Source organism: Rhipicephalus sanguineus, chromosome 6 (genome assembly GCF_013339695.2).
Source record: "Rhipicephalus sanguineus isolate Rsan-2018 chromosome 6, BIME_Rsan_1.4, whole genome shotgun sequence".
NCBI lineage: Eukaryota > Metazoa > Arthropoda > Arachnida > Ixodida > Ixodidae > Rhipicephalus > Rhipicephalus sanguineus.
The window spans coordinates 78,650,485-78,666,134 of NC_051181.1; the positions used below are offsets into that span (position 1 = coordinate 78,650,485).

The 15,650-nt window shown below is 45.7% G+C and overlaps 1 protein-coding gene across 1 annotated transcript in view; it reads left to right on the forward strand.

Moving 5' to 3' along the window:
- Positions 1-15,650, forward strand: part of LOC119397932 (uncharacterized) — a 61,667-nt gene that overhangs the window by 35,036 nt on the left and 10,981 nt on the right. The window contains exons 10-12 of the mRNA XM_037665234.2: positions 4,551-4,595; positions 9,462-9,584; positions 10,768-10,806. Of these exons, the coding sequence (XP_037521162.1) occupies positions 4,551-4,595; positions 9,462-9,584; positions 10,768-10,806 (207 nt within the window). The remainder of the gene's footprint in view (positions 1-4,550; positions 4,596-9,461; positions 9,585-10,767; positions 10,807-15,650) is intronic.

Below are 15,650 nucleotides of genomic sequence, written 5' to 3' on the forward strand. Positions count from 1 at the left end.
AATGAAATCCCGGTTTGCTGTTCAAGTGCTGATGTGCTGAAGTTTTCTGCTATCAGGCTTTTTTCAGAACACTTGCATCTATATAAATGTCGCATTTGTACATAAAAACAACCATGTGCGCTTTCTCCAAAACTCGAACAGGCTTACTCTGGCGCGTGTTTGCCGTAAAGAGCGCAACAGCGGAATTTCCCGTCGCCGTCAGATGCGGTAGTCACGTGACCGGAGCAGGAACGTTACGAATGACGTCATACCACCACCAAGTTTAGAAAGAAAGGGAAAAGTTCTTCCGGGCGTTTCGTAATACCACTATTTGCCAGTGTCAGTGGGTGGCTCGTGTGACTGGAGGGCCAGTAACCTACGCCGTGCCGTTTTGCGGTTCTCACTATTTTGCCAGGATCATTAGACAGTAAAAGTTTAGCGTTAGCGTGATAGCGGGGGTTAGGGAATAGCGTTACCGTGCCGCAGACGTTGGTTGCGGAAAGCGTGTTTTAGTTTAGCGGGATAGCGTTTACGGGCCCAATGGATGGATGGATGCTATGAGCGTCCCCTTTATAACGGGGCGGTGACATGTCTGCCACCATGCTCGAAGAAAAAAGAAAAAAAAAAACTTCCTTGTTTCATGCTGGCCTAATACCTTGCCTACATTGATTAAATCTATCTTATTATACCGAAAAAGTTTATAAATTCACGTACGGTCTATCTCTCTGCCTCTTAAGGCAGAATGACCTTATTTCCCCCCCCCCCATTATTTATTTTTGTACTTTATCTCTACTCTTCTGCCACCAATACTCTAACCGTCTCTTACTTATTTCTATCGCGGACATGTTCAGCTTTCCATTGTTGTCCCTAAAACCCAAGGCTTCCTGTACACTTGTGCCCACAAGTATACCTGGGTGAATATCGCCACATTCAATCAGTACATGTTCCATCGTTTCCTTAGTTCCCCCGCAGCATGTACAGTGTTCGTCTTCGTTACTGATTCTCGCTTTATAACTTCGCGTTCTAAGGCAGCCCGACCTTGCTTCAAACATAAAGCGCTTCCCCTTGAATTATCATAAAACCTTTCCCTCCTTATTTCGTTTTTTCCCTTTCGGTAGTTACTCAGAGCCGGCTTCTTTTCCATCGCTGTCATCCAATAAGTCCTCTCCGCCTCCCTGACCTTCCGCTTAATGCTCCCTGTTGCCATATCGCCCGCACTGCCGTATATTTACTGGTGAGCCTCCTAGTTCTCTTTCTCCACTGCGTGTCAACGCTTTTTCTATACAAATACCTGAAAACCTTCTCTTCCCATCTACTCTTCTTCATTTTCCTCAGCCTCTCTTCGCATCTCATTTTGCTCTGAGCTTCCCTCACTTCAAAGCCTGTCCATCCCATATCACCCTTTACAGCCTCAATTGTCGTCTTCCCGTGAGCGCCCAACGCGAGGCGGCCCACCATCCTTTGATTTACATCCATTCCTGATTGTACCTCTGACTTCATGCAAACCACTGAGTTCCCAAATGTAAGCCCCGGGACCATCACACCCTTCCACAGCCCTCGAAGCACCTCGTACCTATTGTATCCCCATAAAGCTCTGTGCTTCATAATTGCAGCATTCCTCTTTCCCTTTGCTACCGCTGCTTTCTCTTGTACCTCCATATATCTATCCCCTTCATTTACCCATACTCCGAGGTACTTGTACTCGCTTACCCTCGGTATTTTTTGGCCCTGTATGAAGACCGCATGGTCTTCGTGATCATTGAATACCATCAATCCACATTTTGTTGCACTAAATCCTAGTCCTAGAGCCTCACACTCCCTTCCGCATATATCTGCCAGTCGCTGTATATCATCTTGACTGTCCGCAAATAAGACAATATCATCAGCATAAAATAGACCTGGAAGCTTCTGCTCAACCATCGTGCCGACCTGTTTGTGTGACAAATTAAACCCAATGTTGCTACCTTCTAGCGCTTTTTCCATCCTCACCATGTACAGCATGAATAACAGCGGGGACAAAGGACATCCCTGTCTCAGCCCCTTGCTAATTTCAACGCTGTCCTTGCTACTTATTCCTTCCCATTCTATACAAACTGTATTTTCTCGGTACATTTCCCTCAAAAGCTGTATACAGTCGTCCCCTATGCCCACTTCTTTCAATATATCCCACAAAATTTCCTGCTTAACGTTGTCATACGCTCCGGTGATATCTAGATAAGCTATGTATAAGGGCCTGTTTTCTATTTTCGATATTTCTATACACTGGGTAAGAACAAACAGATTATCGTCTAACCGCCTGTCGATTCGATATCCATTCTGAGGTTCTCCCAAAATATCATTTTGTTCTACCCACGCTTCTATTTTTAATTTTACTGCCTGCATCGCCAACCTGTATAGCACCGATGTAATGGTTAGCGGTCTATACGAGCGAATGTTATCCTTTTCTCCCCTGCCTTTATAGATTAAGTTCATTCTACTTTTTCGCCAACTGTCTGGTATTTCCCGCTCCTGTAAGCACTTTTCTACGGCTTTCAGCAGTGCTTCTTTAGTGTTATGTCCGAGTTCGTTAATGAGGCTGACGGGAACCCCATCTAAGCCCGGAGTAGTGCGCTTAGGAATTTTTCCTTCGGCCTTTTTCCAATTGAAATTCTCTAGTACTACATCTTCGTCAGTTGCACTCCTTTGCGTACTATTACCTACCGGGGGAATCCCCTGGGTGACCTTTTTAAACGAATCGGCTGTTATCTTTCGGATGTAACCTAGCGCTTCATGCCCTTCCAATTGATTTCCTCCTTCATCTACCAAACGTTGTTGCATTGTGACAGACTTCCTACCTAGCGCTTTTAGGTGGCTCCAAAATATCCTAGGCGCGGCCTTCTTTTCGCGAATCTCTGTCATCCAGCGTTCACTTTCACCTTTAATTTTTGCCTCGACTAATTTCTGCACGATGGATTTTTGCTCTAAATATATTTCCCATATTTGGTTGACTTCGTCCTGTGGCCGCTTCTCTTTTTTTGCCTGTCTGTGCTCCCGTGATGCCTCACGTCGCTTCTCGATCGCCTCCCGGATTTCTTTGTTCCACCAACTTTTTGGCTTTCTCTTTCCTTTCCAACAAATAGTTTTCTTCTCTTTTTCCATTTCTTTTGTGATTATATGTAGCAGCTCACTATACTTCCAGTCTTTGCCTGGCAGTTCGTCTACTTTTTCTTCGACTCTTGCGGCTACATTCGTTATTTGTTTGTCATTTAGATACAAGCTGCCAAATTTTGATTCTATGTTCTTATTTTCAGTTTTATATCCCATTTGTAATATTATGCGTTTGTGATCACTACCCAAGCTGTTAATGCCTTCCTCGTCTATTCTCATCTCTCTAAGTTTGTCATATATTCCTTCTGTCATGAGACAATAATCAATGCTCGATTGCCTGTTTCCGACTTCCCACGTGATCTGCCCCTCACACTTCGGCCCCACGTTAACTATCTCAAGACTATGTTGCTCGCAGAGATCTACCAATAACTTGCCATTGGTGTCTGAATATCCGTCAAGGTCACGAATGTGAGCGTTCATGTCCCCTAGAAGGATTATTTCGGCATCATGGCCAAATTCTATAATATCGGTGCTTATGCATTTCACTATCTCCAGATTCTTTTCTCTGCAGTTATTCCCCGTCCACAAGTATGCTACACCTAGCCACGTTTTCTTTCCACCTACTGTGCCCGAAACCAGTTCGAAGCGGGCCCAAGATGGGACGGTGGCGCGCCACCTAGCGAAGGGTGAATGCGTTAAAAAAGTGAAAAGAACAAAGCCGAGAATGCTCGCCTGTATCCCCGCACGCAGCAATATACTACTTTTTTTTAGTGACAATAAAAGTAAATAAATATGAACTACGCACCAAAAGCGAAAATTTTCATGTTGCAGACTTGTTTACACCGATCTTCTAGTTAGGCCTAGGGATATTCGAAATGTGAAGCGATCTCAAAAACTACACTAAGTTATCTGTAATACCGTGTCGTCGAAGCTACCTGAAGGCAAGCGAAGCCATTTCGCACAGTCGTTTGCTACGAAAGAAGTGGATCCGTCCACATCAACGCTAAATTCAGTTCGAAGCGGGCGTCCAAAACCGCCGCCAAGTTTTACGTACACTACGCTAACCACGCAAACACGGTAACGCTAAACCTGAAAAATAGCGGGCGTACGGTAAACGCCACGGGTCGTTTAGCGTACTGCGCATGCGCATTTCGATCCCGCTATTCCGCTAAACCCGCTAAACTATAACAGTCTATTATTGCTAGAACGAGAGTCGACGGTGGCATGCCGCTCTGTTAATGACCTCACACGTGACGTCTACGCTCAGGTCACGTGACGATAGGTCACGTGACATGGCGACCGCCCTGTTGTTGCGCTCTTTAGGGCACGGAAATGCGCTATTGTGACAACTTTTGTCACATGATCGGAAACGGCTGTCGCACATCGTTTCAAAAGTTATCTCTTCATTAACTGTTACAAATTATCATTGGTTAAACGATACTGACGATACAGACTGCTACATGTCCTGCTCTTTATTTTTTCAGTACCTGTCGTGCGCGGAACGCGAGGAAGACACTATAGTGGACGGGGTAAGCGATATTGTTTGCTGTACGTGAAATATTGCAATTAAAATTCAATTCGACGGCGTCATTCACTCTTGACTTAAAGCGCTGGAGAGTCCTGTCGCGTCAATGGCCTTTTTACCTCTGGTTGCGCTTAAATTCTAGAAACTTTCTGAATGCGACGCTGTATCGTGTTCAATATTTTATTGTTTTATTATTTTTATTTCGTAATACCTTCCTGGCCAAAGGCCTTATCGAGGGAGGTAGAAACATGATTTTCATTACTCACACAATGTTACCCTAAAATGAAGATTGCGTACAAAGAGAACAGGTAAGTTGGTTTGCTCCGCTATACAGTGTTACGTAGCGCAAGACGAAACAGGTGATGGTCGGTGATGATGGCCACAGATCCGGGAAGGCGGTTCCAGTCCAGAGATGTTCCGGGGATAAATGAATCGCTGCATATTTTGGTTAGACATGACATAACACCAACTTTATTAGAATGTTTAGTCGTAGTCGATACGTAAGAAGGAGAAAAAATGAGCGTGTCACGAAGAGTTGGAATAGAATGATAGCTTTTGTGAAATAGACACAGGCGGAAAAGCTTAGGACGAGAAGCAAGAAATGGCAGGTCGAGTGAGTTCTTCATGGCAGTAATGCTAGGCCGACGACTGTAGTTATGAAGAATGAAGCGAGCAGAATTATTTTGGATTATTTCAAGAGGATTAATTAGATTAGCTGAACTCGGATCCCATACCGCAGTAGGCATATTCTAGCTTGCTACGAATTAGTGTCTTGTACATTAGTAGCTTAAGTGAGACGGGTGCGAAGGAGAAGTTGCGGCTAATGCAACCAAGCATGCGATTTGCATTATTAATAATCGAGCGGATGTGGTCCCGAATACCTGCTGAAACAAGTGGTGATGTGTACGTCGAGATAAGGGCAAGAGGTAACAGACTCGAGTGCAATCGTTTCAAGCTAGTAGGTAGCATGGCAAGATGGTATTCGGTAAACACGCAAAACCTTACATTTGGAAGTATTCAATTCCATTTGCCAAGTCGTGCACCAGTTAAAGATGGAATCGATGTCATTTTGAAAGGTATCGTGACTTTAGGTTGTTAATTTTGCGAAAAACAACACAGTCATCCACAAATAACTTTATATTAGAAGAGACACGAAGTGGTAAATCATTAACGTAAATTAGAAACAAAAGTGGACATAAGGCGGAACCCTGCGATACAGCAGAGTGAACGGCGCGTGATGAAGAATTATACCCATTTGCGGTTACAAACTGCGTGTGGTTGAATAGGAAAAGTTCTATTCATCTAATTATTTTATAATCAAGGCTTAGTTGTTCGAACTTTCTAATTAACAATTTATTAGTTACCTTATCGATAGCTTTCGAGACGTCAAGAACAATGCAATCGGTTAGTGACCGACGATCTAATGTGATATGAAGCTGATGAATGAAGGATGTCAGCTGCGTTTCGCAAGAAAGGTCTTACAGGTATCCATGTTGCGCGGATGAAAAGAAGGAATGCGTTTATAAAGATGTGGCAGTGTTAGTGTAAATAATGTCCTCTAAGCTTTTGCAAGGAATCCTGGTTAATGGTATGGGGCGGTAGTTTACTGGCGAATGTTTACTGCCTGACTTGTGAACCGGAACCACCTTCCCAACCTGCCAGTCGTGCGGGAAAGCGCCGCCATCAATGGATTGCTGAAACGTCTTGGCAAGGAACAATGAAGAAATGGTACTTTTTAAAACCTTGTGAGAGATTCAGTCGCAGCCCGGGCACGAATTTAGCTTTTTTGACCATGGTGTCAATGCTTTTTGATACCAATATCTCGCATATTAGGTGCTCTACTTGGCGCCTTTTGATCTCGAACTTCCAACTATCAGTTATCAGTGGTTGCAATCCAGCAAGGACATTTTTATTGAAAGTGGTGACTCACACGAGCCATTTTTATCAAGAACTTCCTGTAAAAGAGTTTGCGGGGGAGGTCCACCTGCTCCCCCCCCCCCTTTCTAAGTAACTCACGCCTCTGATTAATAAATATTGAGCTGGCGTATGAACGCTAGAGCTTTGAAGTATGTGTGAGTCGGCGGGAGTATAAACGTGAGCCGACATAAGGCTGAGAGTAATGCTGAAGTTGTGTAGATAGAACAATAGGTCGGCAAAGAAGTGTGGAGCTCACTCATACTCACTCAAGAAATTTATCTTGCGCTTTGGGCTCACTCGGACTCAGACTCACTAAATTTTTTCTCAACCGGACTCACTCGGACTCAAGCACACCCAAATATTACTCACCGGGACTCATTCAGACTCAGACTCACGGCTCGATCTGAGTCTGAGTGAGTCTGAGTGAGCCGATTGATGAGTGAGTTTACCGGCCTATGACGCCAAGCGCGTGCCGCGAGCCAGACAAGACGCATGTCGCGGCAAAAAGAAGCCTGTTTCTCAAGTGGAAAAGTCTAAAGGAGCATACGCTAAACTTAAAGGGGACTTCCCGGGCAGGCATTTAGCATTTCGTTGCAGTGTGTGCGATCGGCTAAGGTCCGAAAGTTTGAGTCACCTCTTCGTCGTAACCTAAGCAGCTTTGCTGGTCACCCACTTACACAGAGCGGAATGACTCTTTCAAAACCAGCAATTTATGAGCACAGTTTCCAGCTATAGCAGCGTTTCTGTCAATATAATAGCAGGCACTGTGGACAGACATACCTTTTAAAAATCCCCTGCTGGATTACGCAAGTTATTAAATTATGAGAAGCCGCACAATTTTGCATTTCCGGAGTAATTCTCCCGACACTGTGGTACGTTGACTTACAGATCACGGCTCTATGAAGTCATGAGCTCATAAAGAAGCAGTCCTAAAACTAGTTGGTGCTACCTGATGACGCCAATATTTCCTATCTATCATGTATTGCAATAATGTAAACGAAACTAAATTGCCGCCACTTACCAATCGCCGCATGTTCGCCGATTCCTGTAGCTCCCGGGGAAACCACATTTTCGTCAGCCGTTGGCAGAATCGGCAACGTGAAGGTCTTTTCGATGGTTGAAAAATTTGTTTTCATAAACTACAAACCCATTGGTGGTATATTCCCGGTTTCGAGGGTACAGCGTCACTTACCAGATTTTGCGTTCAGAAGTCAAATTTCAGCATAGTGCGCACTGTATACGCAGAAACCGTAGTGGAGGCCCATATTGTTGCATATAACTCAAGCACGACGTATCGTTGTGGCACCTTGCCGTGGCACTCCTTCTGATGTTCTAGTTCTGCAACTGCGTTCAACCACCGCATTTCTTTTTTTTTTTCTTGCCGCGATAGCCTCGTAGTATGACACAGCACTTTGTCGCCTGCCTCGCTGCGGACGTCGTACACCGAGAGTTGATGCACCACGACTGCGTGCGCTGGAAATGATTTCTTGGTTTCGTGCTGATTACTTGATCTGTGCAAAGGCGGATTTTTATCGATAGTACAGATGATAAAGAAAGCATCTCGTCGCTCCCGCTTCGATCACCATAGGCCAGCGAACGTTAAGCAAAGATCTGCAGTCTACGTCTCGCTTTTGCTGCTACAGTATACATAGTCGTGCGCACGGGTGGTGAGCAGGGGGGGGGCGCCCCCTTCTAGTCACCTAAAAGGTGGGGGAGGGGCTTTAAGTCTGCCCCACACTCTGACTTAATAGGGAGGTGGGGGCAGGGGGGCCCTTCTAGTCACCTAAGAGGTGGGGGGTGCTCAGTCTGCCCCATACTTTGACTTAATAGGGATGTGGGGGGGGGCGCCCCCTTCTAGTCACATAAGACTGGGGGCGCTAAGTCTGCCCCATACTTTGACATAATAGGGATGTGGGGGCAGGGGGGACTTCTAGTTACCTATGAGGTAGGGGGTGCTAAGTCTGCCCCAAACTATGACTTAATAGGGAGGTGTGGGCGGGGGGCGGCCCCTTCTAGTTACATAAGAGGTGGGAGGTGCTAAGTCTGCCCCATACTTTGACTTAATAGGGAGGTGGGGGGCAGGGGGGCACCTCCTTCTATTCACGTAAGAGGTGGGATAGGGGCGCTAAGTCTGCCCCACACTTTGACTTAATAGGGAGGTCGGGGGCAGGGGGGCGTCCCCTTCAGTCACCTAAGTGGTGGGATAGGGGCGCTAAGTCTGCCCCATACTTTGACTTAATAGGGAGGTGGGGGGCAAGGGGGCGCCCCTTCTAGTCACCTAAGAGGTGGTGCGGTGCCAAGTCTGCTCCACACTTTGACCTAATAGGGAGGTGAGGGGGCAGGAGGGGCCCTTCTAGTCACCTATGAGGTGGGGGGTGCTAAGTCTGCCACATACGTTGACTTAATAGGGAGGTGGGGGCCAGGGGGGCGCCCCCTTGCAGTCACCACCACCCGATGTGGTAGAAGAACGCAGATCAGCCAGACATCCTAGGCCTCCTGCAAGGCTGACCTACCATGAAAACTTCCACCAGCTCGCCTGAGACTGACGCAGTTGTGCTCAGCGATGTAGCTCAGGCAGTGGCTAGTACGATGCTTCAACAATTGGTCCTTGTGACATTTATGTGAGTGGTGTGCGGGGTGTGTGACTGTGACTTGGCCGATCGTGAGTTTTCATTATTTGTGTTAACGGAGGCAAGATGTATGTATAAAGTTTATACTATAGCTGCTGTCCACCGCTCTCAGCTGGCAACCCTGGTTGGCTGCGAGCCCTGTGGGGGAACGCAATAAAGATCATTAGCCATCTTGTAGGTGTCGATGCAATATGCACGACACTTCGTATGGTGTCGTTGAAGAGATTGGAGAAATTCAGCTAGTATGATTAAAAGAAAGCGCCACAGGCTTCTCGTGCTGGATGATGTAGCAAAAATCATGTCTTTGCTGTGGTGTAATGCAGCCCACGGATGCCGGTGGTGTTGTGGACGTGTACTGCACCAACAACGGCAAGGCTCCCCGCAAGTGCCCCCAGTGCGCCTCCGAAGTGTACACCACCGTTGACGCAGCTAAAGTGGAGGCGACGGTAAGGAGCGTACACTTGTACACGAGTGCTCTAACCTCGCAGATATCTGGGAAGGTGTTATGACACGGAAGAAACGGGATGAGGGCATTGTGGTGTTCAGTATATAAACATGCTTGATTGCATTTCATATGTGTGTGTACTACACAAGAGCTACGTCCACATAATTCGAATGCGAAATCGATATTTGGACGGAAACCCGTCTGGTCAGGAGCAGACATGAAGACAATGAAAACAACACTCTGACCATGATTAAAAGCAAATAAAAGCACGACGTTTCGGCCCCCGTACGGGAGCATTGTTCACAAGTAAAAAATGAGTGTGTGAGCGGTCCGGTTATGTATGTTATAAAATGTGACGTAAGCAACGTGTGTAGGCGTGTGGAAAGTTTCCGTCATTTCGATTGAGTGTGTGCGCCGTTGTCTGGATCGTGATCGATTCGAGATGAAGCCGAGATGACCAGTTCTTTTCTCTTTCTGTTATTCTTGCGTTATCCCAGTCTATTTTGTGTCCAGACGTTTCCGCATGCTCGGCCAGTGCATTCGATTAGACGTTCTACTTTTTTACATCATACATAGGCTGTTTTAGCCTTTGTGGAAAATTACCAGTCTCGCCGATGTAACTTCCACTGCAGTCTGCGCAAGGGATACTGTAGACAACGCCAGGAAATTTTTCTTTTGACAGTTTGTCTTTTATTCTCACAAGGGAATGCTTCAACTTCAACCCATTCAACGAACAAGCGTTGAATGGGTTCATAAAGTGCGATTTCGGAGATGCATCCGAGGAGGATGGTCAAGAAGAACAAAATAATTACTTGGCCATAACGGTAACAGATGTAACGCCTTCGTCATGTTTAATGTTTCCAGCTACATCACGTCGCCCTTACTGGACACGCCATATGTTTAGCTAATACACTCGTCTACCTTGCCCGACAAAAAAAAAGGAAGAAAAAGAATAAGATGCATCTGCGACCTCGCGTCGCACGCAAGTCGCACGTATCTTCTTCTACCTACTATTTTTACTTTTTTGAGGGAGGAAGATAAGATAAGGGAAAGGCAGAGGGATTAACTCAGCGGAGCCTGTACGGCTACTTTGCAGCGCATGAGGAGAAATGAAATACTAGGAGCAGAGACTAACGCACGATTCTCTTAACGCTTCTTGATTTTCTTTCTTTTTTTATTTTAAGGTTGACGCCTGCTACAGCAAGAAAGAAGCAGCACATCCGGTAAGTGAGCTTGTTTATGTAAAACATCTGAGTCCAGATGAAGCGGACCAGTAAATGTTTGGGAAAGAAAGACTTCGTAATATCCCGAACTTCGCTTCATCGAGGTCTCGGCATTTCATTCGCGCTATTGATATCGCGCATTCCCAAAGCCTTCCAACTTTTCTACATTTTGCTTTATGCGTTTGTGTTACCATTTAACCCGTGGCAAGACAGTAGTTGTGCGATGTGCAGCACAAAAGAGCTGATGGCGTTCTTGAGGAACACTCAGCTTAACCAAAGCTTGTAAATGACTATTTTTGTATATATGTGAGTTTGTGACTGTACCTACTATTTGTGTGTATATGGTGTATATGTGATCATTGTATATACCATAGTCATCACTCGACACCTGGAGGAGCAAGCCAGACGACAAAACCAGGCTAACCTCTCCGGGCATTTCATAAAAAGAATATTATCTCTTTCTCTCTCGAAGAAAATTGTCACCGAATTGCCGATAGCTCAGAATCTTCCCTTACAAAAATCTTCGTAATTAATGTTTTTTTTTGTTGACTTTCGTTGTTTCGAATAGACTTTTTGTTGACATGCAACTGAATAGCATGCGCGGTTTTTTAAAGGTTGCCTAATGATGGGAGGTTAAACACCGCCACTGAAAAGTTTCACGAGCTCCGCACGCTGCTGCTGCGACAACCTCAAAGCGGACGTTTTATTGCGATAGCAATTATATGGACAGTCTCGGCTGGATTTTGCCGTCGCTGTCACCGCCTTCACGCACCGTATAATGTATAAGTATGTATATATATAAATAACAGCCCAAAGAAAAATGCTTCCGAAGCGCGGAATCGAACCAGGGACCTCTTGCTCCGCAGCGAGTGCCGCTAACCACTACGCCACGAAACGCAGATCCTCCACGTAGCTAACGGCGAGCGTTATATACACACCCTTTACCGCTGGACGGACTCAGAGACGGCAGGCGATAATAAGCGTTTCTTCATTACCAGCGAGATGGCGCTACGAGCGCGACGGGCGCGTTTAAAAGTCGTCGGCGAGCTCGCTCGCTTCTTCTTATACTTGCGCAGGGAGAACCTTGCCATTCCGCTGTCTGCTCGCGCGGTTTTCTCGTGGTGAGGAGAAGAGGAATGTTTCAAGCTTTCACCGTGATGTCCGTGCTCATGCTACGGAGCGTACGAAAGTCACTCGAGCTCAAGGGACGCCGCTAAACGAACAAACAGAAGATGAACGCGAACTATTAAGTGTCACAGCTCGACACTTGAAGCACGCTAGTTTCCTTCGCTGCTTCGGCCGCCTTTGCAACAGGAGCGCTGTTCAAACTGAGAGTATCCATTGGCGAGCATCACTCCGTATAGCATTACAGTTTCTTGCTATCGCATTCATTGCTTCGCCCTTGCGGCGAAACTGTGACTTTTTTTTTCTATCGAAAACGATAACGAAATCCGGTGCCGCTGTCCAGAGTTTCCTAAAATTAACTAGAGGGGACTCTGGCGCTGCGATCGTTCAGCCAACATGGGAATGATAGGTAGTACACGGATTTGCCTAATCTTCGAGCTTTGGCGTTGTTTATTGTTGTGTTTTGGCGTTCGCTTCGGATAAAGGAATGAACCTTTGTGAAATTCGTGACCAGATTTGAATTGATGAGCCTAAAAAGGTTAAAGGGGTGAAGCGGAACTGCTGACTTTTGCTGAACTTTGTTTTGCGACAAAGCGGATGCAGGCGACGCGGGGCCAAACGGAGCCTAAAGAACGAAGTTTAGACAAATCCGTGTACTACCCATCATTCCCGTGCTGGCTGAAGCGCCGTGCGTTGCAGCTCCCATAGACACTAGGGCCAGAGTTCCCTCTAGTGACTATTGTAGGAAATTCTATGCCGCTGTCCGTTAATCGTGGCAAAGCGAACGCGTGAACTGTCACTTCTCATGGGCCGACGGTGCTGGGAATACGCGCGAAAAGCCGCGGCAAAACAGCGGACCGCAACTATATCCGACGGCGTGATTACTGTATGGTTGCTTTTGATAAGGCGGTTCGGTTATCTTAAGCGCTCTTCACAAATGATAATCTTAGAAATGTATGTACACAAACGGTGTTTTCGAAAATTAAACAAAAGTATCACGGATAAACGTATCGCCACCCCGTATAATCGTGTATTCTATCAAATACGTTCCCTGCGTCGCACCGGTGCTTTGCATCAATTTTCTCAAGGTTGTCCAAGCTATCAATAAACGTGATAACCACGTTTACCTAACCGTTTTTCGATACGTAGACAATTCTTTCTTGTTTGAAAGAAACTTGATGTGTACGAATGTGTTGAACTTCCTTTTCGTGCTTTCCGAAACTCAGTTCTATCGAAAATGCAACGGAAAAGTAGTTCGTCGAATCCAGCGAAACAATTGTGCATTTCAGTGAGAGGAAGAAGATGTAAAGAAAAAATAAGAAGGCTCATTACAACGTGAAGTTCGTTATAACACCGTTCGTTATATCCAGGCTCTACTGTATAAGTGCGAAAACCGTATTCATCTGGTCTTGTTTATACGTTGTTCTACGCTTAACCTGAATAAAGAAAAACTGAAAAGAACATAATTATTGCCTGGGGCCATTCTTCAGCCCTGTGCCATGTGGGAAGTAAGAAATCACTGAAATACACGCCCAAGGAGTGCCTGAAATGAAGTCAGGTGTATGTTTCGCACGTACACATCTCCTGACTTTGAAAATGAAGTATGTGCATAGTGTGTCCGGCTCAAATAAAAAGGTGCTTCTTTATGCTTTTATACCTTTTGCAAGTGCAGAAACACGTTTTCTACAGTTTAACTAGAAGCACATGGGAGTGTGCATTAGCATTCTGGCGCTGCTCGTCTCCATGCGTACGTCGCGTCAATTTAACAAGCGAAAAGAAGACAGCAACGACAAGACAACAGCCGCCGCATCAGAGACGACGAAGATGAGAGACTACGCAATGCCTACACTCTAAAAAGTAAAGGAGGAAATGGGGGGTCGAAGTTACTCCTTTAGGGGAGTAACTAACCTGCCACACCCATTACTCCTTTTTGGAGGTAACTGCGACGGGATGAACCGTTACTCCCCGTAGAACTTGCTCCTTCAGGGAGTAACTGACTGGAGCAACGGATGCTCTTTGTGAAAACTCCCACGGGAGCAACGGTTACTCTTTCTCGATACTCCTCAAAGGAGGAACGGATAGTCTTTTTCGATACTCCCACGGGAGGGACGGTTACTCTTTCCCAATACTCCTGAAGGGAGGAACAGATAGTCTTCTTCAATACCCCCAAGGGAGCGACAGTTACTCTTTTCAATTACTCCTCTAAAGAGCAGCCGTTGCTCCTTTCCTAAACTCCTAAAGGGAGGAACGGATGCTCTTGGTCAATACTCCTATGGGAGTGACACTTGCTCCTTACAAATACTCCCGAGGGAGGAAGAGATAGTCTTTTTCAATACTCCCAGGGGAGCGACGGTTTCTCTTTACAAGGAGGAATGGATGCCCTCTGTCAATACTCCCACGGGAGCAATGCTTGCTCTTTCTGGACACCTAAATGGAGTAACAATTACTCTTTCCCATTAGTCCCGCAGTGAAAAATGGACATTATCTCTCAATACCCTCATGGGAGCGACAGTTACTCTCTCACAACATTCCTCATCGGAGCAGCATGCAGTTAATCATCCTCAATGCCTCTCGATGGAGTAACGTTTGCTTGTATTGAGTGCTCCTCAAGAAACCAGCAGTCCAGCTCTCCCATAGGCAAATGAAAAAAAGTTTTGAGGAACATGATTTTCATCGGGTTGCGCCAAGTCTGACACAAATGCTCCAGGAGAGGGCAGAAATCCAGATCTATTTGTGAGAAAAATACTTTATTGAAATCAGTCTGGCTGTTCACTGGCTCAAGATGGTTAGAGCCACACGGACGAGTGACGTCGGCCGCAAGACACTCTGAACTTTCAGAACTTGACACAGGAGATCAAAAGTCCACTGAGCTTTCTTGCTGAAAACAATGTTCAGCGCCCAGTATAGCGCGATTTGTGTGGCAATGGCTGCCAAAAGGCTAGTCTCCTTAATAGCAAGGCCCTCCAGGCGCACAATAAATTCCCTTGAAGTCAATAAGCTTCCATTGTATGTCACTGTCGGCACATGATGCGTCTTGGTGGGGTCCTACAAAACAAAAGGCACATTTTAACACAAGGCTTGTTGCTTCATTATTACAGCAGCTGTCATGTAGCCACAGATAAAACCTAATGCTTTACGACACACTGACAAATAAATGAAATTGCAACTTATTTGCAAAACATGGTTCGACACTGGTAAGAACATTCTTAACAAGTCAAAGCACTTGCAGTAAGGCTACAGGTTTATCCACAGGTTAGAGACTGGTCTCGTTTACACGGAAGCCAATTAATTGGTTCTGAAAAAAAAAACAGGGGCATTTGCTGTTTGCAGGCAGCACGTCATGCTAGCATACTTTATAAAGTAGAACCCTGCTGATACATTTTTCAAGGCCATGTGCAAAAAGAATGTAGGAGCCAGGAAATGGGGAAAAAAGTAAAAGTGAGAGTCGTAGTGAAATCGACAATCATATCTCAGTGGTTATTGATGAAAAACAAAAAAAAAATGTGCAGCGTTGGCTCCTGTATCTTTTTTCCATCTGATCAGCACAATGCGAGCAAATTCGTTGTGGTAGGTGGGAGTTGAGCTGTTAGAATGAATTATCGACTTGAGAGACTTACTTTCCTGCACTAATTAGATACCCATTGTGCCACGTGGCTCCTACCATGATAACTTGAGTGTACATTTTTTCCGAATAAACCCAGTGTCTTTGGGTGGTCAGC